Source organism: Delphinapterus leucas, chromosome 10 (assembly GCF_059928025.1).
Source record: "Delphinapterus leucas isolate spDelLeu-1000000601 "Yukka" chromosome 10, BTC_Dleu_Yukka2, whole genome shotgun sequence".
Classification (NCBI taxonomy): domain Eukaryota; kingdom Metazoa; phylum Chordata; class Mammalia; order Artiodactyla; family Monodontidae; genus Delphinapterus; species Delphinapterus leucas.
The window spans coordinates 25451184-25474566 of NC_143138.1; the positions used below are offsets into that span (position 1 = coordinate 25451184).

General features: G+C 44.6%; 1 protein-coding gene across 1 annotated transcript in view; it reads left to right on the forward strand.

Annotated features, from left to right (window-relative positions):
• The window catches only part of CILK1 (ciliogenesis associated kinase 1), a 34359-nt gene extending 12201 nt beyond the window's left edge, over positions 1 to 22158 (forward strand). Inside the window, exons 5-13 of the mRNA XM_022582136.3 lie at positions 3034 to 3166; positions 4658 to 4829; positions 7350 to 7517; positions 9739 to 10050; positions 11412 to 11602; positions 11715 to 11863; positions 13918 to 14046; positions 17594 to 17716; positions 18683 to 22158. Of these exons, the coding sequence (XP_022437844.2) occupies positions 3034 to 3166; positions 4658 to 4829; positions 7350 to 7517; positions 9739 to 10050; positions 11412 to 11602; positions 11715 to 11863; positions 13918 to 14046; positions 17594 to 17716; positions 18683 to 18837 (1532 nt within the window). The 3' untranslated portion in view covers positions 18838 to 22158. The remainder of the gene's footprint in view (positions 1 to 3033; positions 3167 to 4657; positions 4830 to 7349; positions 7518 to 9738; positions 10051 to 11411; positions 11603 to 11714; positions 11864 to 13917; positions 14047 to 17593; positions 17717 to 18682) is intronic.
• Positions 22159 to 23383: the final 1225 nt, after the last annotated feature.

The following is a 23383-nucleotide window of genomic DNA, read 5'->3' on the forward strand; positions in this document are numbered from 1 at the left end:
GACAATGTTTGGCCCCAAGAGGTGGTTCTCTGCTACCATGTTTCACCACTGTCTTGCTGTGCGTGACCTTGAGTCAGCCCTTGGCCTTTCTATGTGTTGCTGTCCTCCTGGCCTTCTTGATAAAAGCACTGTGGGTTTAAATTCAGTAATATCTGTGAAATTACAACTTCCCTAGCAGGAAGGTGTGCTACAGAAATTCATAACGTTTAAGTGTTCTCTGGTTATTTCCATATATTCCTATCAGATTCCTCATGAACAGAATGTGGAGGGGAGAAAGCCTTCTTTGTGGCTTGACGTTTTTCTTGCCCAAGGGTTGTTAATAAAAAAAAGGAAGCACAACGCATTTTCTGCCAGGATGAAAGAGAAAATCCCTCTGTTATTCGACTGGCATGGGGTACCCTGAAATTAAATTGGAGGTCTGTTCCTGTGTTCTGAAAGCCAAACAGTTTCGAACAGGAAGATTCTGTGTTAACAGCACTTTGCTGTTGCCTGATCTCTGAATAGCCCAGCAATAAGGGTTTCCACTGTGAATCAGAAGCTCAGAGGGTGACGTGGGCTCATTGTTACAAGCCTGAGTGCACATATCAGCAGAACACGTGCCCAGCCAGGAGTCAGATCAGAACTTAGTGCCACCTCCTCACAGGCGGGGGGGCCCCGGGGGGGGGCAGTCACCGGCCTCGCGAGCCTTAATTCTTATCTGCAACAAATGGAGCCGTGTCTGCCTGTCCCCCTTGCCAGGTTGTGGGCAAGATAAAATGAGAGGATTCGTACTACTAACAGTGACAAGCTCTTGCAAGGTGCAGATGTGCCAAGCGCTGCACTGAAAGCTCTACAAATATTAACACGCTAAATCCTGCAAAACAACCCCATGAGGTAGATGCTGTTATTTCCCCATTTTACAGAGGAGGAAAGTGAAGCACAGAGAGGTTAAGTGATTTTCCAGCCAGATTTGAAATCAGGCAACCTGATCGGTCTACACACTTAACCACTATGCAGCGTTTCCTCTCATAGTGATAAAATCGTGATGCTTTGTTAAAATAGAGATGAAAAGTAAAGGTACATGACAAGAGGGTCTTATACCTTAAATTACCAAGGAATAGAACTCATGGGTATAAGGCTGATAATAATTATTGCTATTATTCAGTAATGAAAAGAACAGAGGGCCAGATATTCTACAGACATATTCACAAATGCTTCCTAGTTATAAAGGCTTATCCTCGAATACAGTATAACAGGTGACATATGTCAGCTGACAAATACAGTTTTCATCAGTCACTTTTAAGGAGTCTGTTTGCAGTTCAACTTTTTTTCCTAGCCATTTTCCCTCTGATAGTTTATTTTGGGCCTGAAGTATGATCCATAGAAAGGAAAGCTGCTTAGAGGGATAAATGGGGAACCAGAATCTTCTCTCTCCTCATTTCATTAGTGCCCATGTTCTCTGTGGAAGTAGGATTAAAGATGAGTTAGCAGGGAAAGGATAAATCTTGACCGATGGGAGGAGGTGGTCAGTGTGTACTGGAGCGTGACCTGGGTGGAAGCAAGGTCCAAGGTCTGGAGTCCAAGAATGATGCTCGTATCTGAGTATAGTTGATGTGATAGGATGAACTGAACAGGGAGAAGATGCAGGTTTGTTGAGTGGGTGTTATATAGATGGTGGCAGGGGGAGTTGCCGTGAGGCCTGGGGGTGGAGGACATTTCATTATCAGACATTTTTCATGCTTTTGATGCTCTGAGTGTTTAGGAAGAGAGACCATCGGTCTCGCAGGTCATATGTTTTAGGGGCCACAGGAGCCTTGCTGGATGCACTGGCAAAAGATCCCATTCTCATAACTGCTTGCATTTTTAAGTCAGAGAAAGGGCAGAAAGGACAGATAGGAGGTATTTTGATGGAAAATGTGACACAGCTCCATTACTGTCTGGGGACAGATGGATCCAGCATAACTACAAGCTACCCAGATGTCATATCAAACGTTCAAGAAGGAGAGATAATTTGGGAGAGGAGAAGAGTGGTTTGGGACAGGTCAATGCAAGGGCGACAGTGACATCAGCTTCTGTCCCATCAGAGACACAGGTCTGGAGAGGATTTAGCAGGCACGTTAGAGATGCAGACTGGAGCACATCGGCACAGAGGTGGGTGAGGAATAGCCGACGTCTTCAGTGATAGCTCTTCCTTCCTCCCGTAAATGCGCTCCTTAGAATCCAACTTCACAACATTGGTAATGGTGGCAGGTAACCAATAACCCCATCAGCAGCACTGACACAGTTGTATTTCCGGATTTGATGACCCATTGAGACTTAGACTCAGGCAGAATGATGTCTGTCAGTGGTACTCTCTGCAGGAGGAAGGTTTGGGGTCTTCAGAGGCATGTGATACTGATCAGTGGGTGTTTGAGTCTCTCCTACATGTACCCCCAAAGCCCTGCGGTAGCTAAGACAGGCTTCCCATTCCACGAGTTATCTCTGCCTTTCACAATGTGAATTACAGATATACCCCTGTGCTTCTTTACTGGGCAAAGTAATCAGTATTTGACATTTAAACATTTGTTGCAACACACACCAGAATCTCAGATACGAGTAGGTCATATTCATAAATCCCTTGTTTCTTAAACAAAAAATGTGACTGTGTTTTTGCTGTGATGTAAACTCTCAGTAGCCATAAGACTTGTCTTTTGAAATGGTTTTAATCTCAAATTCTTTCTGGCTGACTGGGGCAGGGTAGGCATGATATTTTTTTCTTTGAGTGACAATTTCTTTTTGCCAAGTTATCTCAGCCCATAATGGAGTTTTGATATTTTAAAAGAAGTTTGCTCTCTTGGCAAAAATTTATGAAGATCAACTTTTGAATGATTCGACATTTTTGTATTTGTCAAGGGGAAATGAATGGTCCAAAGGGCTCTGCATTACCATTGGGATGAATGTACAGAGCCTTCAGGGTCATACCAGACTATCACTGTCATGAAAAGAGCAATACAGCTACAAAGAGTAACGCAGACACGATCTTGCCTCTGAATTCCTTCTCCACCACCTCCACAGGCTTCTTCCATCGGGACTTAAAGCCAGAGAACCTCCTCTGCATGGGACCCGAACTCGTGAAAATTGCAGACTTTGGATTGGCCCGAGAAATCCGATCAAGACCTCCATACACAGACTACGTATCTACCAGATGGTGAGTACCATCTTCCTCAAAGGATTTAATTGCACTTCTTTAAAAATATACCATTATACTGAGGATAATATTAATGTTTGCATTCCTTTTTATTTATTTATTTATTTTTTTGCGGTACGCGGGCCTCTCACTGCTGTGGCCTCTCCCGTTGCGGAGCACAGGCTCCGTCCGCGCAGGCTCGGTGGCCATGGCTCACGGGCCTAGCCGCTCCGCGGCATGTGGGATCTTCCCAGGCTGGGGCACGAACCCGCGTCCCTTGCATCGGCAGGCGGACTCTCAACCACTGCGCCACCAGGGAAGCGCTGCATTTCTCATTTTTAAAGACCATTTAAAGACCATGTGATTATACTGAGGATAATGTTGTCACAAATACTAATTTTCCACTAAGAACACCATTTGAAACACATATGTGTAGGAATGTTGGCATTATACAAGCCTAAAAGCTTGTATTATAGGGGCTTCCCTGGTGGCACAGTGGTTAAGAATCTGCCTGCCAATGCAGGGGACACGGGTTTGAGCCCTGACCCGGGAATGATCCCACATGCTGTGGAGCAACTAAGCCCATGCGCCACAATTACTGAGCCTGTGCTCTAGAGCCCTGAGCCACAACTACTGAAGCCCGCACGCCTAGAGCCCGTGCTCCGCAACAAGAGAAGCCACCGCAGTGAGAAGCCCACGCACCACAACAAAAAGTAGCCCCTGCTCGCCGCAACTAGAGAAAACCCATGCGTGGTAACAAAGACCCAACGCAACCAAAAATAAATAAAATAAAAATAAATAAATTTATTTTTTTAAAAAAAGCTTGTGTTGTAAACAATTTTAGAAGGAAGTCCAACAGGGAACAGGGAACTATATTCAATATCTTGTAATAAACTATAATGGAAAAGAATCAGAAAAAGAATATATGTATCTGAATCACTTTGCTGTACAACAGACACTAACACACACTGTAAATCAACTATACTTCAATAAAAAATTTTTTTAATAAGGAAGTCCCTTGTGCTTTTCCATAATCTAAATAATATTCTGTATATAGAGCTTCCAGAAGACCTTTTCCTAAAAGAGTTGTGTAAAAGATTCTCCAAAGACCTGTCTGAAAATCAGCCAGTTGGTGTTAGTAAAACTTTCAGGCCCTAAGAATGTTATTTAAGCAGTTGGCCATGACCAAGAAGAGCCTACAGACCACTAGTTCTATATTCTCTCTCGCTCCTTCTCCCTCCTCTCTCACTCGCTCTTTTCCTCTTCTCTCTCACTGTCTGCATTTCTCGAAAATGCTCTAGAGCAGAGGCCTGTCAAGAAATGCTCCATAGAAAACCCTGTGAAGCGAGGAGTCCAGCTTTACACTGCAGCTACAGCTGTTGCTTGATGAGTCCATGCACCGCCCTGAACTAGACAGAAAACAGAAATACAGAAACGCTCTGAGGAGCTGATTGTGTATTTAGTTTGCTTCTGACCGGCAGGTGTGGAACTAGCTTCTCCTTGGTCTTGCAGGTACCGGGCCCCGGAGGTGCTCCTGCGGTCCACAAACTACAGCTCCCCCATCGACATCTGGGCCGTGGGCTGCATCATGGCAGAGGTGTACACCCTCCGGCCACTCTTCCCCGGGGCCAGTGAGATCGACACAATCTTCAAAATCTGCCAAGTGCTGGGGACACCCAAAAAGGTAATGAGGTGGGACAAAGGCCTGTGGGACAAAGCTGCAGCTTCCTGTGTCCCCTGCCCCCCGCCCTGGGCAGCACCGGCTCGTTCTGGATCTTCCTCGCCCTGGGTAGTCCTCCACGCCCTTCTCCTACCCTGCAGTGGAAGACGTCCTGGCTTCCTCTGCTTTTCTGCCCGCGTCCTCTCCGCTCCCTTGCAGAGCTTCTGCGTTCTCGTGGCTACAACTCTTATCCGTGCAGACGTCTCCTAATGTGATCTGTAGCCCTCCCCCTTTCCTTTATAACTCTGGTCACAAATTTACATCTTTCTCTGCGAAGTTTCCCTGACACCCTCACCCTTACCTCCAACTCAGCACGTCTGACCCAGACTGCTTACGCGGGCCTCTCACTGTTGTGGCCTCTCCCGTTGCGGAGCACAGGCTCCGGACGCGCAGGCTCAGCAGCCATGGCTCACAGGCCCAGCCACTCCGCGGCATGCGGGATCCTCCCGGACCGGGGCACGAACCCACGTCCCCTGCATCGGCAGGCGGACTCTCAACCACTGCGCCACGAGGGGAGCCCCAGACTGCTTTTTGTTTCGCCCCCAACCAGCCTCCTTCGCTCATTCCCCACTTCTGCCTGTGGTCCCATCACATCCCAGAGCCTAGCCTTGAGGCTGAGTTTCAGTTTTACCTTCTTCCTCTCTCCCTTGCTCCCCTTTCCCTTTATCCAAGCAGTTGGCCCATAGATCCTGCTATCTTCAGCCAGTATCTCAGACTGAAGCCCTGCCTGTGTCTGGGGAAGGGGGCACCTCCCCAGTCTTTCTGCCTTCAAGTCTTTTCCCTCCAGCGTTTCTTCCAGTCTGTGGCCAGACTTATTCCCCTAAAGAACAGCTCTGGTACTGTCCTCCCCTCCTAAAAATATCTACTGCCCAGCCCCCTAATTCTAATCCCTTATCCTCCACTTGCACCCCTCCTGGCTCTGTGCTCTAGAATCTCCCGCTTCTGCCAAGTGCATGTCTCATGTGCCCCAATCCCACTCTTCTTCCAAGACCCTCGTAATCTTTCTCCTCCCTATTCCTCTAATCTCTTCATGTTCAGCTGTGTTCTGTGTTATTAATATATCATGTGTACATAATCTGTTTCCTGGACCATAAGCTCACTCAGGGAAGGGATTTGTCTCGTGTTTCTTTTTGCATTTATTTTACACATTCTAGCACCATTGCTGGTACAAACCAGACCCTCAAAAAAATGTTTTTAATTATCTGAAGGGGGCTTCCCTGGTGGCGCAATGGTTGAGAGTCTGCCTGCCGATGCAGGGGACACGGGTTCATGCCCCGGTCCGGGAAGATCCCAAGTGCCGCGGAGCGGCTGGGCCCGTGAGCCATGGCCACTGAGCCTGTGCGTCCGGAGCCTGTGCTCCGCAACGGGAGAGGCCACAACAGTGAGAGGCCCGCGTACCGCCAAAAAAAAAAAAAAGAAAGAAAGAGAAATTATCTGAAGGAATCATTAGTGCCACCTCTTCAAGATTTCCAGACTCTCCTGCTGGAATCTGTCCCTCCTCTGGATGACTGTATCTCTACTTCTCTTGTGACCTTTGTTACTTTTTATTTTGTGTTACTGTGCTTTTAAAATAAATGTCTTATTTTCTCTTTCGGACCATAATATCTTTAAGGACAGGATTTATATTGGATTATTTTTTGGATACCCAACAACATTAAGTATATAGGAGGCCCTCGGTAACTATTCTAAGTGAATGAATGATACAAGCTATATAATCTGCCACTTCACTTTAAAAAAGTAAAAAGCAATTACATCAGAATGTGTCTTATAAAACAGGAGTTTGTTGGAGCTAACAGGGATCTTAAAGACTGATTGCTCAGCATCTTCCGTCATTCGCTCCCACGCTGAGTGCCCCGTAGGTCTGATGCATGAAAAAGTGGAGGACTTGAGACTAATAGCTCTCCTGACTGCTGGGTTTCTAAGCATTTGTACTTTGACTCACCAAGATGGGGATATAGTAATATGAGGCTTTCACAAGTTTATTTGACCAAGAACAAGGTGTTTTGTTTTATTTTTTCCCCCAAAAAAATCTCATTAGCAGTTTCCAAAACCTATGCCTCATGGAACGCAATTGGGAAAATACTAATTTGGTTCAACCCCCAGATCTCAAGAGGTGAACTGTCTTGTGTTAAAGTTATAAAATAAGTTGGAATGGGGAGTTCCCTGGCGGTCCAGTTGTTAGGACTTGGCGCTTTCACTGCCGTGGCCCAAGTTCAATCCCTGGTCAGGGAACTAAGATCCTGCAAGCCACGCGATTCAGCCAAAAAGAAAAAGTTGGTGGCAAATCCAGTGTCTTTCCCACTGTTCCCCAGTCTTCCTGTTCTTTGTGTCTCTCTGTTAGCATCCTCCTGCATTTCAGTACCCACAGTACCACCACCACCATAGTTAGTATGGACGTGGCAGTGACACGCCATACATGCCAGATTATAAAGTCCGATCACAGCGATTGGCTGAGCAAGATTTTCTACCTCTTCCTTCTTTCAGACTGACTGGCCTGAAGGCTACCAACTGTCGAGTGCTATGAACTTCCGCTGGCCCCACTGTGTGCCCAATAACTTGAAGACCCTGATTCCAAATGCCAGCAGCGAAGCAGTTCATCTCCTGAGAGACATGCTGCAGTGGGATCCCAAGAAACGGCCAACAGCTAGTCAGGTTTCCTTCCATTTTCTTCGGATGCGTTTCTCTCGAAGTTCATGTCTAACTGTGAATAATTCCTATAAATCTCATGGGAAGTATTTTATTAGGCATTATGTGTGAAAACTAGTTATTGAATACCACTAATGGTGAACTATATAAGGTATAAGAACTTAAAATAGTTTAAAACTGTCTGTGTCTAAAGTAGTTAAGGTGTAAACAATATAGTTGCTTTGAAAATTGCCATACAATTCACATCATATATCACCATATACGTGAAAATGAAAATAAACACATATCCACCTGTCTTTGGCAGATGTTTTCAAATATATTCTCTATGAGTTAAGATGATGTAGCAGTTTGTTTATAAGGCAGTACTGGTTGTTGAAAGGCAGTTTCAAAGTGAAAATATCTTGTAAGATCCAAATCACTCATTTTACAGATGACAGAGAGAGAGCGCTAGGATAATAAATGTAATTAGCATTTTATAGCCCTTTATAGTTTGCACATGCTTTAGTATGTTTTTATGTGATTTTAACGCTGTGAAGTCTCCATGAGGTAGGTGTTACTGTTTTCATTCTATAAATGAGAAAACTGAATCTCAGGAAGTATAAGTGATTTGCAAAAAAAAAAAAAAGAAAAGAAAGCTTAAGTGATTTGCCTTAATAACTCCACCAGTAACTAGTACAGGTAGTGTGCTATCAATGGCAGTTCTGTCCGTGGATGACACATCTACTGTTTTCCCAATTCCATACCTCCCGTTTTCCCAATCCGCCCTCCCCCGAGGCCACTTTGACTTAGATTATAAAGTGCACCCAAAAGAGACATGTAGCGCCATGGGCTTCAAACCCCGCCAGGCCTCCTGCCAGCTTCTTTTTGTGGTAGTTGTACCCGGCCCCTTCTCAGCTTGTCTCATTGATAATCCCACTGCTCAGAGAATCAAGAAGGTGACCAGTTCTAATCAGAGTCAGTGATTTGGCTGAGCGACAGTGACAGAGGCACTTGAAGACAGGGCCGACATGACGTTAGAATTTGTGAGAGCTGAGAGCTGACGGCTGGGGGGATTAAGGAATGGGAGAAAAGCAGCTGTCCAGTGGCTCAAAGAAGAAACAGCCAAGACCCCGGATGGCTCAAGAAGGTTGGAGAAACAAATGGTTTCAGGGCAGGAAGGAAGCTTTCTGATGAACCCAGTTTTTTACGATGAAAAGTTTTTTAGAGATGAAAAGAAAAAGATTCTGTAAGGAACCCAGGAACCAAGAAAGGAATGTGTACTTTTAAGAATAGTATCAGAAAAGCTAAAAATACCCCCAAGTCAGTTGAGAGTTGCAAAAATACCTGGAACTACAGAGACTTTCCGAGTTAGATATCAGGGTCCAGGACCACTATGGGAGTATCCATGTTATTTGCCTCTGTATCTACACTTATTATCATTACAGGTGTTTATAGCTATGTCCCAGATTCATCGAGAAAGGTTATGTTGTATTCAATGACTTCCACTCAAAAAGACTAGAGGTATTTCAGAAAGAATTGCAAACCCAGCACTTTAAGATTTATCCCTCGGCAATCCAGAGAGCGTGATTATCTTGATGGGCAAGGTTTAACTGTAGCATGCATTACACTCTTGGCGTTTCTGGTGTTAAAGCAGATGCACCTGCTTATTTTTTAGTTGAAGTATAGTTGATTTACAATATTGTGTTAATTTCAGGTGTACAGCAAAGTGATAGTTTTATATACATTTCTTTTCCATGACAGATTATTACAAGATATTGGAGATAGTTCCCTGTGCTATACAGTAAATCCTTGTTGTTTATCTGTACCTGCTTATTTTATATTTGATTTTTCAGAGTCCTCCTGGATCATTATACTTGGCTCTCTCCATTTTATTTTTTTTCTTTCTATGGACTGAAGAAATGGGCTTAGAACGGTGAAATATTATATTTAAGACACACAGCAAATAAGTTACAAAGCCAGGATACTGGCAGAAGTAGCAAAGGGCATAGCAGTGAACCTGGGTGCTTTACCCAAGTAATTTGAGTGTGGCAACCAGTCCGTACATTTTACAGTATTTTAGATAAGGAAATTCACAAAGGGTGTTACAGATTCAGGATGCTGTTTTACAATTGGTTTGGGCTAAGCAACTGTAGTAAACCGGTTTCGTGACATCTAGCCAGCAACCCTGAATGGTGTCAACCTTCCCGGCCAGATTCTTCTCCTAAAACAGCCTTATGTGTCGTTCCAGGCGCTGCGATATCCTTACTTCCAGGTTGGGCACCCCCTGGGCAGCACTACACAGAGCCTTCAAGATTCAGGAAGACCACAGAAGGACGGTCTGGAAAAGGCAGCCCCACCGCCTCACATAAAGCCGGTCCCTCCTGCCCAGCCCCCAACCAAGCCACACACGCGCATTTCTTTGAGACAGCATCAAGCCAGCCAGCCCCCTCAGCATCTCACGTACCCCTACAAAGCCGAGGCTTCCAGGACGGATCACCTTCCAGAGGACAAGCCAAGCCCTTTGCTCTTGCCATCCCTCCACGCCAAGCATCCCCAGGCAGTAAGCAGGAAGATTCACTCGAGAGCCCTGTGTCTGGCCCGTCCCTCCTCTGACCCTACTTACTGAGTGAAATATTTTCTTTTTCAGCAGATAAGGTCTAATTATCATAGATCTGTCTTTGCAATATCATGGACTTGTGAAAAGAGCCTTGTCTTTGGGGTTAAAGGTCTAAGTTCAAGTTCTGGCTCTGCCTGTGAATCACAGTGCCGCGCCTGGGGGCCTGGCCGTGGGGTGGTGGCCGAAGGCTGGACGCAGCCCCAGATCACTAGGGTCTCACATCTCGGCTCTGCTGTTTCATAGCTTTGTGACCCTGTGCAGGGTACCTGGCCTCTGTGCTCCTCGCTCCCTCATCTGTGAAACAGGGGTGGATAATGAGAGAGCGCTAGTCATTGTTATTTTCGATCCCTGTGGACTCAGTGTCCTAATCTGGAAAAGGAGGATCCTAATGCCTGTCTTGCCCACCAGACAGGGCTGTTCACGGGGCTCAAAGGTCCTGCTGCTTGTGAAGGTGTTTTGAAAATCATCAAGTGCCCCACTAATATTTGTAGATCATTATTCCTGTCGGTGCCATCAGTCGATACTGGTATGCCAGGCTGTTGATGGAGCCCAGCTCTTTCCTTTCCTCTTGCTGTTCCAAAGGAAGCAGTGAGTGTTAGTCAATAAGACAATAATCTGACACGGGAGTCTGGTTTCCATTAGCCTTATAGTGCTGTCTGAGAGTCTGATCTTCTAACACCTTTATGCAAAAAGAATACTTTATCTGTCGACTAGCATTCACTCAGTGAGTGCTGGTTCCCGACTAGGGCAGCGTGAGGTTTCAGGGATGGTGTCTCCAGACTGTCCACTTTACCCCTGCAGCAGCAGTGGGTGTTTGGAAATTTCTTACTGTAGCTAATTCTGCAGTTAAATAGGATCCAGGTCTACTGAGAAGGCAAAGAAGGCATTAATTGCATCGTTTTCTATAAAAGAGCAGGTGACTGACACTTTAGCTATATTCTCTTACATTCTATTTAGGACAGTGTCAATCACACTAACTCTTTCAGAGATGAGCCCTGTTTGAGCATCCAGCCACTTTCCTCATACGTGAGAAGTACCTTAAATTTCTTTTTTTAAATCCTTATCTTACACAGCTTAGCGTCCCCATTGAATGAAAACTGATGTAATCTGTGCAGGATGAATGACACAGGTCCAGGACTGTGTTTTCCACCGTTGTCCTTTCCAATAAACAGTGCATATTGGGGAAGGAAACGCCCCAGAACCCTCCTTTACATAACCGAGAAAGTTCAGAATGGGCATTACTCGTGGGTGAGCTCCGTTAATGCCAAGTATTGCTTTTTTCCCCCCTCTCCTTGTATACACAGAGAATTCTCACTGGCCTGGAGCACAAAAATGGTGAGATCAAGCCAAAGAGTAGGAGAAGGTGGGGTCTCGTTTCCAGGTTAGCAAAGGATTCTGATGGCTGGGCTGACTTAGATGACTCGGATTTCAGCCCATCGTTCACCAGGATTGACCTGAAAAACAAGAAGAGACAGAGCGATGAGACTCTGTGCAGGCAAGTGTGGGCTCTGTCTGTGCACGGACTGCACCTGGGGTCTGTGAGGTCATCTTTACGTCCGATGAGCCGCCCAGCTCGTGCTGACCGAAACCATCTTCTCCCCACTCAGATTTGAGAGTGTTCTGGACCTGAAGCCCTCAGAGCCCGTGGGCACCGGAAATAGTGCCCCAACCCAGACATCCTATCCCCGGTGCGACACGCCCACCTTGAGGTCGGCGGCCAAGCAGCACTACCTGAAGCACTCCCGGTACCTGCCTGGTAATAAACATTCCTGCCTCTGCTCTGATCGCGGATAAGAAATCGTGTCCCTGGAATCACGTGTTCACAAAGATCCTGTTTTGGATTGCAAGTGCTTGGGGCTTCTCTTCCGAACTGGTGGGACCACCATAGAAATACTAGCTGAAGCCCAGGCTTCACATTCTTTCCTTCTTTTTTCTTTTGGCCACATGGCATGCGGGATCTTAGTTCCCTGACCAGTGGAAGTGCGGAGTCCTAACCACTGGACCATCAGGGAATTCCCAGGCTTCACATTCTTATCTTCTGTGGTTGCCTAAGATAAGAAATTTGGTAGAGGAAACCGGGTCCAGTCCCCAGGGAAGGAGTAACCAGGAAGAACCAGGCAGCTTGCCCAAGGTCTCTCCAGAAACTACCAGCCCTGTGTGTTTTCTCAGGAAAGCAGATGGGAGCTTAGTCAACCCATGTGGCTGTACCACAGGGGTTAAGTGAACCATTGTAGTTGGAGGGGACCCAGACCTCTCTTCGCATTCTCCGTATTCTAGGCGTACAGTGTTAGCCAACCGTTCGTTCACAAATTCATTCCATCAGTAAATCCGTATTGCACAGCGTCCTGTGCTGGGCACTGAGAATCTGGTGGACACAATAGCCAAGAGGGGCCACTAGGCTGCCCACCTCTAGGGCCTCCATTCACATCACAGGCTATGCAGTGACGTTAGCCAGCAGCCTGTAGACAGTATCCTCACCCTCGTATTTTCTAGTGGTGGGAGACAGTCCCTAAATAAATGGACACACCATAGCCACAGATGGTGACAACTGGCATTAAGGGTGATGAAATGGGGGCAGAGGCAGTACTTTAGAAAGAGTGGTCAGGGAAGGCCTCTCTGAGCAAGTGACTCTGACCTGGGCCCCAGCGATTGGGAAAGAACTCCACGTGCACAGAGACATGCTGAGCAGAGGGAACAGCCAGTACAGAGGCCTGCAGGCAGGAAAGGGCTTGGCTTGTGAGAGGCCAGCATATGGCCCGAGCCCCGTCAGAGAGGATGAGGTGTTAAGACGCGTGAGGCATCTTTGGGTGTCTTATAAGAAATTTGGATTTTATTTCATGAGCCACTGGAAGCTCTTGAAGGGTCGTAGCTGGTGGACTGACATGGTTTTTTTGACATCTGTGTGCTGCATGGGTGAGGGGCCCACAAGCTGTCGCTGTTGTCCAGGTGGGGACAGTGGTGCTCAGACCCAGGGTGGAGACCTAGGGCGGGGAATGGAGGCCCTGCTGATGCACTGGTTCCCCACTCTTGACTGGGAACAGGCCTCCTAAATCCTGCCAGACCTCATCAGGCTTGGCACTGTGGCCTTAGGAGATTGGCCTGCCACTTCCCAGATGACAGGGTATGGGGGGGGGCAAAGACTCCAGCTGCAGTGAGCACAGGCAGAGAGAGTTATTTCTTTCTGGCTCTAGGGGATGAAGAAGGGTAAAGGATGAATTGAGTTTTTCTGTTCTGAAAGCTACCTTCAAGGCCTGATAGGAGTGGGAAGTGGGTGGTCCGGGGGGGAGAGTGGTTTGTCTTGCATTTGAGGTCAAGGCAGCCTTGGGCGTGAGGGAGTCAGTGAGGGTCATTGGTACAGACCAGAGTCACCTCCAATAGTCCGTGTCAGGTTGAGAGGATGGAATCTCAGAATTCGGAAAGAGGAGAGCAGAGGGCTGCAGAGCTGGGCTTGGGGGTGTGGAGGGACAAATGAAGAACTTGGGCGGCTGACAGAAAGGCAGTGGTCTGCGAAGGCCAAGGGACCCAGAAGCCCAGGACTGCACCAGGTGGTCAAGACATCAGACGTGGACAGATCTGTTGGTAGAAGTTGAGGTCTGTCAGGCCACCCACCAGTGAGACAGCACACTCACCCCGGAGATGGCATCTTTCCTCTGCCACCTATCTGATGACATCATCACGGTCAGTTTTTGCTTTGATTGTTGAAACACGGGAAGTCTTGGACAGATTGGATTCTGCATTCGTTTCATCTCTGACATGTGATGCAAGATTAAATATAAATTTTGCATTTGAAAAACATTTCTTCCCTATTAGGAATAAATATAAGAAACGGCATACTCCCGAGTCCAGGAAAGGATTTTATTCCATCTAATCCATGGTCTAGTTCTGCTTTGTCTGGAAAATCTTCAGGGATGGTATCAGTGATCAGCAAAATAAATTCAGGTGAGCAATGATGATTAACCCCTAAATGATAAGAAGCAGATTCTCTGGATGTGGCAGGTTGACAAGCTGTGGAACCACGAGGGCCTCTCTGGCGTGAAAACCCTGGGCCTCTTTTCCAGGCCCGTGCTGCCCTTTCTCACCTGGCAGCAGGCCTTGGGGACTCCGCCAGTTCCCTCGGGCTCCGCCGTCAAGAGTTGCAGCAGGGGGGTCTTCCCTGGTGGCGCAGTGGTTGAGAGTCCGCCTGCCAATGCAGGGGACACGGGTTCGTGCCCCGGTCCGGGAAGATCCCACATGCCGCGGAGCGGCTGGGCCCGTGAGCCATGGCCGTTGAGCCTGCGCGGACGGAGCCTGTGCTCCGCAACGGGAGAGGCCACAACAGTGAGAGGCCCGCGTACCGCAAAAACACCGACAAAACAACAACAACAAAAAAAAACATGAAAAGAGTAGCAGGGGATGAGAGCAGCCTTCCCTGGTGCGAGGGAAAAACAGTCTTACGGGTCTGGATTCCGAGGCCCTGCTCTGTGGTGGGCGACCTCCAGTGTCACACTTCACTGGGTCTGCCTTGCTCTGGCTTCTCCCTTCTGTCTGATGGCCCAGCCTTAGCCCTGGGCATCAGAACCCCTTCTGGTTGGAAGGTGGACGGTTTGGAAGCCCCTGCCTACTCTTTTTATAATAGACGGATGAATTTCAGAAGTCCTCCAGGCAGACATGCCCCGTGCCCAGTAGACAGCTTCCCCTGCTGTGGGCTGCTTCCCCTTCCACATGCCAAGTAAACATCTGGGCTTCTCTTCTCCCTGCCTTTGTCCATTGAGTGTTCATGTATTTTTTTATCTTTTTTTTGTGGTACGCGGGCCTCTCACTGTTGTGGCCTCTCCCGTCACGGAGCACAGGCTCTGGATGCGCAGGCTCAGCGGCCATGGCTCACGGGCCCAGCCGCTCGGCGGCATGTGGGATCTTCCCGGACCAGGGCACGAGCCCGTGTACCCTGCATCGGCAGGCGGACTCTCAACCACTGCGCCACCAGGAAAGCCCCATGCTTTGTTTTTAGTATACAAGAAATACCTAGTATGGTTTTGCATGTTTTAAAATCTATATGCATATAATCCTGGATCTCCACTCATTTTAATAATTATATTACATATGCAGCAATTATACATCCATAGAATATATATCACATTATGTATAGTATTACATATACAATATATATGAGTGTATGATACCACGATTTATTATTCATACTAGAATATAATTTTTTTAATTCAAATATAGCTGCTGTTCAATATTATATAAGCTACAGTTCTGCACTATAGTGATTCACAATCTTTAAAGGTTATGCTCCACTTATAGTTATTATAAAATATTGGCTATATTACCCATGCTGTGCAATATATCCTTTGTAGCTTATTTTATACCTAATAGCTTGTACCTCTTAATCTCCTACCTGTATACTGCCCCTCCTCCCTTCCCTCTCCTCACTGGCAACCACTAGTTCTCTATATCTGTCTGCTTTTCTTTTGTTACATTCATTAGTTTGTTAATATTTTTTTTAAACATCTTTATTGGAGTATAGTTGCTTTACATTGGTGTGTTAGTTTCTGCTGTACAACAAAGTGAATCAGCTATACGTATACATATATCCCCATATCCCCTCCCTCTTGCGTCTCCCTCCCACCCTCCCTATCCCACCCCTCTAGGTGGTCACAGAGCACCGAGCTTATCTCCCTGTGCTATGAGGCTGCTTTCCACTAGCTATCTATTTTACATTTGGTAGTGTATATAAGTCCATGCCACTCTTTCACTTCATCCCAGCTTACCCTTCCCCCTCCGCATGTCCTCAAGTCCATTCTCTACGTCTGCGTCTTTATTCCTGTCCTGCCCCTAGATTCTTCATAACCGTTTTTTTAAAATTCCATATATATGTGTTAGCATACGGTATTTGTTTTTCTCTTTCTGACGTGCTTCACTCTGTATGACAGACTCTAAGTCCATCCGCCTTACTACAAATAACTCAGTTTTGTTTCTTTGTTAATATTTTTTAGATTCCACATATAAGTTATATCATACAGTATTTGTCTTTATCTGACTTATTTCACTTAGTATAATGACCTCCAAGTCCATCCATGTTGCTGCAAATGGCAAAATTTTGTTCTTTCTTATGGCTGAGTAGTATTCCATTGTATATCTATACCACGTCTTCTTTATCCATTCATCTGTTGATGGACACTTAGAACATAATTTATTCATTCCTTCTCTTCTTGACCAACATGTAAGTTGTTGACAGTTTTCACAGTTAGAGCACCGGAGTGAACATTGATGCCCCCTATAGGTGGTGTGCACGTGTGAGGTTTCTGGGTATGACGTAAATGCGTTAGCTTAAAGGCTGTGTTCATCTTGGACTTTGCCCAGCTGCTGTCCAGCAGGGTGTGGGAGTTGTGCTCTGCCCTTGATGCCTCTTGGTACTGTTGAGATTGTCAACGGGTGCTCATCTGAGGGTGTGCAATGGCATCTTACTGTGGCTTCAACCCGCATGCCCCATTGACTAAGGAAGGTTGATCATCTTCTCTTGTGTTTACTGACTCTACGTCTTTTTCCTTCTGTGATTTCCTTGTTCAAATTCTCTTCCCATTTTTCTTCTTATCTATCTAGTCACCAAAATTGCAAAATGTGCTTCAGCTGACCAACACAGCTCCTCGCACATGAGCTCCAGACCCTTTCTCCCGCTCTGCCTTGAGCAGTTGCCAAGAATGCTCTGTGTTGTGAAGACAGAGAGCAACTCTCCCCCTCATGAACTCTTCCGAATGGATATAACTTCCATTTGTATAACATTCTTCATTATTCCGTGTGCACCTTGAAGCCTTAATAATAAGGCTCATTATAGATACGCATTCACCCATCCGATACATATTGATTACTTGCTATATGTAAGGCTCTCCATGAACCGCCTGGAACACTAAGATGAATAGCACCCAGTTCCTGCCCTTAAAACTGTCTCAAGACAGAAATGACATAAAAAGTGAATGTATTTAATATATTTTAATAAGGATTAATTTTCTGGTTCTGGACAATACTTAGCATAGAATTACTTATAATAGCTAAATAATTAACATAACCTGTATGCTGATCAATAAGAGAATGGTTAAATGAGCTATGATTTAACCATATTCTGGAATTTGTATATACTGACATGGAAGGCTAACTCTTGTATATTATGGAGCAGCAAAAGAAAATTCCAGAACAGCTTAAACTTATTATTACAAACAGAAAATTCCAAATTTCCCCTTTTTTTTAAGCAAACCAACCTACCAGCCTCCTTGTGGGTACAGGCTACAGGGTCAGCACTGTCTTTGCACACCCTCGCCCCATCCCCCAGTGTTTCCAGCAGTGTAATGTGGTGGAATGCTTTGCTCGGAATTCACTGTTTTTATCCTAATTCTTTTCCCCTGAAAGTCAAAACCTGGTTCTCTATTGTCCTGCCCCACTGTCCTTTACCCCCATTGGTGTCCTGTGCATGTCTTGGCAGTAACAAGCATTTCCTTTTGCAAATCAGTTGGTTCCACCTCAACAAGTTCTGGTGGACTGGCTGGAAACTATATCCCTTCCTTCCTGAAAAAAGAAATCGGTTCTACTGTGCAGAGGGTCCACGTGGCACCTATACCTGACCCTTCCCCTGGTAAGTTCTATTTCAGATTATTATTATTCATGAATTGATTCAACAAACAGTTATCAAACAACTGCTTTGTGCTGGACCTTGTAGGCCTAGGGTCCACAAGTGAAGGAGACACAAAACTCCCTGTCCTCCTGGAACTTGTACTCTACAGACAATTAGTAGACCAAATAAGATGCTCCAAAATTGCTAAGGGGAAACTAAAGCAGGGAGTAGGGAGTGTGGGGTGCAGATGCATTTTACACAGGGCAGCCAAAGAAGACCTCACTGAAAAGGAACCGTTGGGTAAAGATCTACAGGAGGTGAGCAAGAAAGCCCTATAATGCAGGCTCTTAGTGCCTGGGCCTCCAGGTAGGATGGGCCTGGTAGATGCAAGGAACAGCAGGGAGGTGGAGTGCAGGAATGGTGTGAACAAGGGGAGGGTAGCAGGAAGAGGAGGTCAGAGAGGTGATGGGGGGCGCCCCCCACAGGTCACTGTAAGCACGTCGTCATGACTCTGAGCCACATGGAAGCCCCCGAAGGGTTCTGAGCTGGGCAGTGAGGGGATCTGACTTCTATCTCCAGGCTCACTCAAGCCCTGTTGTCACTAGACTGAAAGGGCAAGCAGGGTGGAAGTAGGGAAAGCAACCAGGAGGCTGTCACGATTATCCAGGTGAGGAATGAGGCTGGCCTGGGCCAGTGGTGATGGTTGACCTGGGCCAGGTTTTGGGTAGGTTTGGAAGGTAGAGCCAATAGGATTTGCTGAAGATTACAAGTGGGATCTGAGAAAAAGAGAAGGGTCAGGGATGACACCAGTAATTCTGGCCTGACCACTATAGAATGGGGTTGTCCTTAACTGGGAGGGAGGACCCCGAAGAGGCGGCTGCTCTTCAACTCTCCTTAGCTAATATTTTTGTCACCAGGATGCTCTTTGCTGCACTTTGTTTGCATGGGTCCCGTATCAGTCAGACCCACCTTTTTCTTTCATTGCAGGTTATTCTTCCCTGAAGGCTGTGAGACCTCATCCTGGGCGACCTTTTTTCCACACCCAACCTAGAAGCACTCCCGGGTCACTGCCCCGGCCTCCGGCCGCCCAGCCCGTGCACGGCCGGACGGACTGGGCTGCTAAGTATGCATCTCGGCGATGACTGTCACGAAGCCCTTTGTAGGGGACAGCAGGACACTCTTCCTCAGCCAGCTGGTGTTCTACCTGCAAGAGACTTTCAGATGGTGGAAAAGCGAACACTTTATAGTCATTCTTCTGAACTGAGACATTTCAATATTCATTTTTAAAGTTTTTTTTTTTTTTATTGATTTGAAGGCAGTACCTTTTTTGTACAAAGTTATTTTATTCTAAAACTGGGTCCCATTATTTTCTTAAACAGCAGCATTTTGTATATATGGATTCTGTTTTAGCATTTTATACAGTCAACTTTGTAAGGAAGTTTTTAAAGATTAATTGATTTTCCTTTGGGGTTCCAGATAATATTTTATACAGATTTTTAAAAATAGAATAATAATGATGCAGTATTGCAACAGGGGTGCAATTTAAGGCTACACGATAAAGGGTTTTTCCCTCAATGTGTGCAGGTATTTGTGAAGTGGTTAAATTTTAAATGTGGCATATTCGGTACTTTAGGCTTTTTTGGACTGACCTCAGCACCAGAAAACTGACCATCTGCCGTTCTCAATACCATGTTATTGGTTTGACTTTTTGATACCGCTGTGCTGTTCTAAAAGTACTATTACATAATTCACTTTGTTTTCTTTTTACTCCCCAGATGAAAGAACTCTAAGTAAATATTTTTAGAAATGTTTATAACACCCTTTTTGGTGGTTGGAGATATCCAGCTGAAACCAAGCTATGCCATGATATTCTATTTTCTTCCATTTTTGAAATCAACTTGTATAAGTACCCACAAAAAGGAAGCTTTTCAAGCCAAAATGTTCTCCCCATAAAGGTTAACACGGTCACTTAAACTATATCCCTGCCAAGATACATGATCCAAAAGCTAAGTTTCAAAGCAGCAGGAGATTTTTTATTATCCTAGCCCTCAGAATGTTGCATTTAGCTCGGTTTTCATGGCAATCTGGGGAGCAGGAAAGATAGATGGCAGAGGTCCCACTGGTCTGGGAAGTCACAGCTACCATGATGTCAGTGTCTGTCACGTGCCACATTCAAAGAACTCTTAACTGTGTAGTTTCTTTCAACAGTGAGAACTCTATATGGTGGGCAGAGGCTGTTCCATTGAGAGGAATGTTTACAGCAATTTTGAAAATGACAAAGCTAGTTTGGAGACAGAAAAAGACAGAACGTCCACTCTGATCCACCTCTGTGAGCACACTCGCCTCCACTCATGGTCGCCTGAAAGGCAAGAGAGAAGGTCACCGTCTGTAAACGTGACATAGCCTCCTGAGTATATTGACTCACCTTCTCGCAGGGCTCAAGTCACTCTCATTTGGTTCCAGGATATAGCAAGTTGAGCCAATGAAATTGTCATTTTTGTCAGTTAAAATGAATATCAGCACTTTGATATGGTTCAACCTAATAAGTTGGTAAATTTTTGCTTTGACGTATTCATAATATGTTGTAGCTTGAACAAATCAGGATGGTTCCTAAGGGGCCCTCACCTAAAATCAGGGAGTAATTTGTGCTTTGGAGAGTCTGGCTCAAAAATATACTTGACCCAGCACCATGATCGCTGGGGGCATGAGAAAACCACATGATGGATGTGGATTTGAGAGGTAATATTTTCCTGTTAACAAACTGGCAGCAAAGCTTCAGGAAATAAAGATGTATATGTAAGCACAACTTGAAGCTGAATTCATTTCTGTATTATATTCTCATTATCTCAAGCAACAGAAAATGTGTTTTCAGAGATGAGTCCTTTACTATGAGGTTAATATTTATTTCCCCTTTCTGTATTATGTATAAAAAGTAAGTTAATCTGAAAGCTTACTCAGCTTGCTGGAAAGCTGGTTTTAAATTGTAAATACCCCCTAGAGAACCAGATGGATTGTGAATACCATATTCTTGGCCCTCTAGCTTATGTTAAGGTCATTACATTTTTTTTTTAATTGAAAAACCCAGTTACCTGGTTATTACACATTATAAAATTGTTTTTCTATTACGTTTGTAGGGCCCAAATTCAGAAAATATTTCACTTTTCTTCTTCTTCCTCTTTCATTTGTTTATCAGCAAACAACTTCCCTTGGGAAGCAAAACATGTTTATTCATTTGCAAGTCAAGTAGCTGACGCCGCATTGAGCAAACTAGAAGGCTGAAAAAACAATGTCAATTCTAAAGAACTAGCAAAATCCTATAAAGTTCTCTTTTCCCCCCGCCCTGAAATGGGTAAAGGATAAATTGAGCATACAAGCTGTACTATAGAAGCAAATAGTCACCATTATTTTGTTAAGTGAAAATGAAATGCTACCTGTTGCCTATATTTTTAGTTACTATAGACTTACAAAATCTACTGCAAGACACCAAGAAGAATGACGAGTTTAACTGTACCTATCCACGTCTGTACCTCATTTCCAGGCAGAAAGCTTTCTGGGACGTCAGGAAATGGTACAGTGCCCAAAGTTTCAGTGACAGTGGTATGCCAAAGGGTATGTGTGTGAACTGCAGGGAAAGTTGCATGGGCATAAAAGCTACTCTTGGTGTGATTGTTAATTTGACAATAAGCTGCCATTAATTACTAAGCCCTCACCCAGCTCATGTATGATTTAAATAGGAAGAAAACTGATTTTTAAGCAATTTTTAAGACACCTCTTGCCTAAAGGACTATATACGTCTAATAAACTGACGCTATGTCATCATCTGGAGTTATCAAAAATTGAATACAGTCAAGGCAACCCATGTAACGCAAGAATCGTTTTGTTTTTAAGTACAAATTACCAGTATTGTTGGAGTTCACAGGCACCATGTTTTTTCATGAGGTGGCATCAAGCCATTATTTTGTGCCATTTAGGAGAGAAAAAGAATGCAGGCTGTATGTTTCAGCTCAATGTATGATCCAAAGCAATATGTTTATAAGAAAATGTTTGACATACTAATTATTTTATATCATTTAAAGCATACTGTAGCAACTTGTTTGTTTAATATATGTGGTTAATTTTTAGAATTATTTTTTACAATTTCCAACCAAAGTACTGTATTTTATATAATTTATTGTGAGGACCTTCTCATGGAAACCCATAGAAGACAAACTGGGGGCAAATATCGCGTGAATCTGTATTATCAGTTTCTTATAGCCACTGTGCTAATGTGAATTTAAAATGACCTGAACGTCTTCTGATGTGGATATTTCGATGCTGACAGCAATTTAGTCTCCTGGTTTGATTACAAGGGAGTAACTAAGAATATATTTAATTATAAAGCAAATATTCATATGATGGGAAGGTAGGAGGACAGAAAACCACTTAGTCAAACCCCTTCTGAAATAAAATGTTCCTTTTCTGAATAGTTTGTCCTAAGGTGTTTAAAAACGTTAACTTTACTTAAGGAAAATTCTGCTCCGAATAAAGTTACAGTTTAAGAAAAATTGATTTGAGTGTTCTGTTTTTGTTTGTATGTTCTTCCATCAAACAATAACATTACTATTTCCTAATTTGGAATTTTGATATTCTATAACTTCTCCTTAACGCTTAATATGGTGTTACTGCTGTGAAATTGAAAGCATACGCCTAGACTAGCAGTAGGAAGCATTATCTTGCAATGTGGGGGCTTTTTAAATCTAGCTTTTAGCAAGTTAGGTGAGTAGGAATATTTGAAAAAAAAAAAAGCAGGTCAAAACAACTTCTTGTTGCTGATTTCATCATGATTAATACCTACCTTGCGTTTTTCTAGCTTTCATAGTACACTCACATGTACAATATAAACCTTCAAAAGAAGCTCATAACTTCATGAATTCCATACAGAATTCCACAGGAAATTCTTCTCCCAAACATTCTTTGAAGCCTTAAAAGAATTTTGAGGGAAAATGATTTACCAATTAACCTTGTATTGGTGAATCCGTAGGTGATGTGCCCTTCCCCATCAGAACATCCCCGGACCTGGATGGGGGAAGGGTCGAAGACTGAGATGAGCTCCCAGGGCCTCTGAATATATTGATATATATCAGGTAGGTAGAAAGACACCATGAGTAAGACTGTCCCAGGCTGAGAGCAACTCCAAGGGTCTCCAAGAATAGAATGATTTCAGGGGCTTCCAAGGAGCAGAATGACCTAAGCATACCTGTTGTAGAATAGCAGAATTATTATAACAGGAGTTTTTAATTTCTCCACAAGCTTGTTTAATGAGAGTCTTATGACACTGCCTTAGTTTCTCTTTCGAGTAAACAAGATCACTAGGATGATATGACCCCTAATTTATTAGGTTGGACGTATGAAGTGTCCATTTTTGTAAGTTAGAAAAAATTAGTAAAATACCAACAATTTGATATGGTTCAACCAATTAGAAATAAGAAAATGGAGATAAAGGTTTGGCTGATCAACAACGTTTATAATAATGCTTGTCCTACCTAGTTCAATGAAAGCGAATCTTTGTAGAAAGGTGGGTTGAAAAAATTGATAAGGTATGACCACCTTCAGCAGGTTTGGAAAATATGGCTTCTGCCTCTCTCACCTTCCAGGATGGCCCACACTATCTGTGGAGTGTGTATTTCTCTGAATAAACCTCCTTTCACT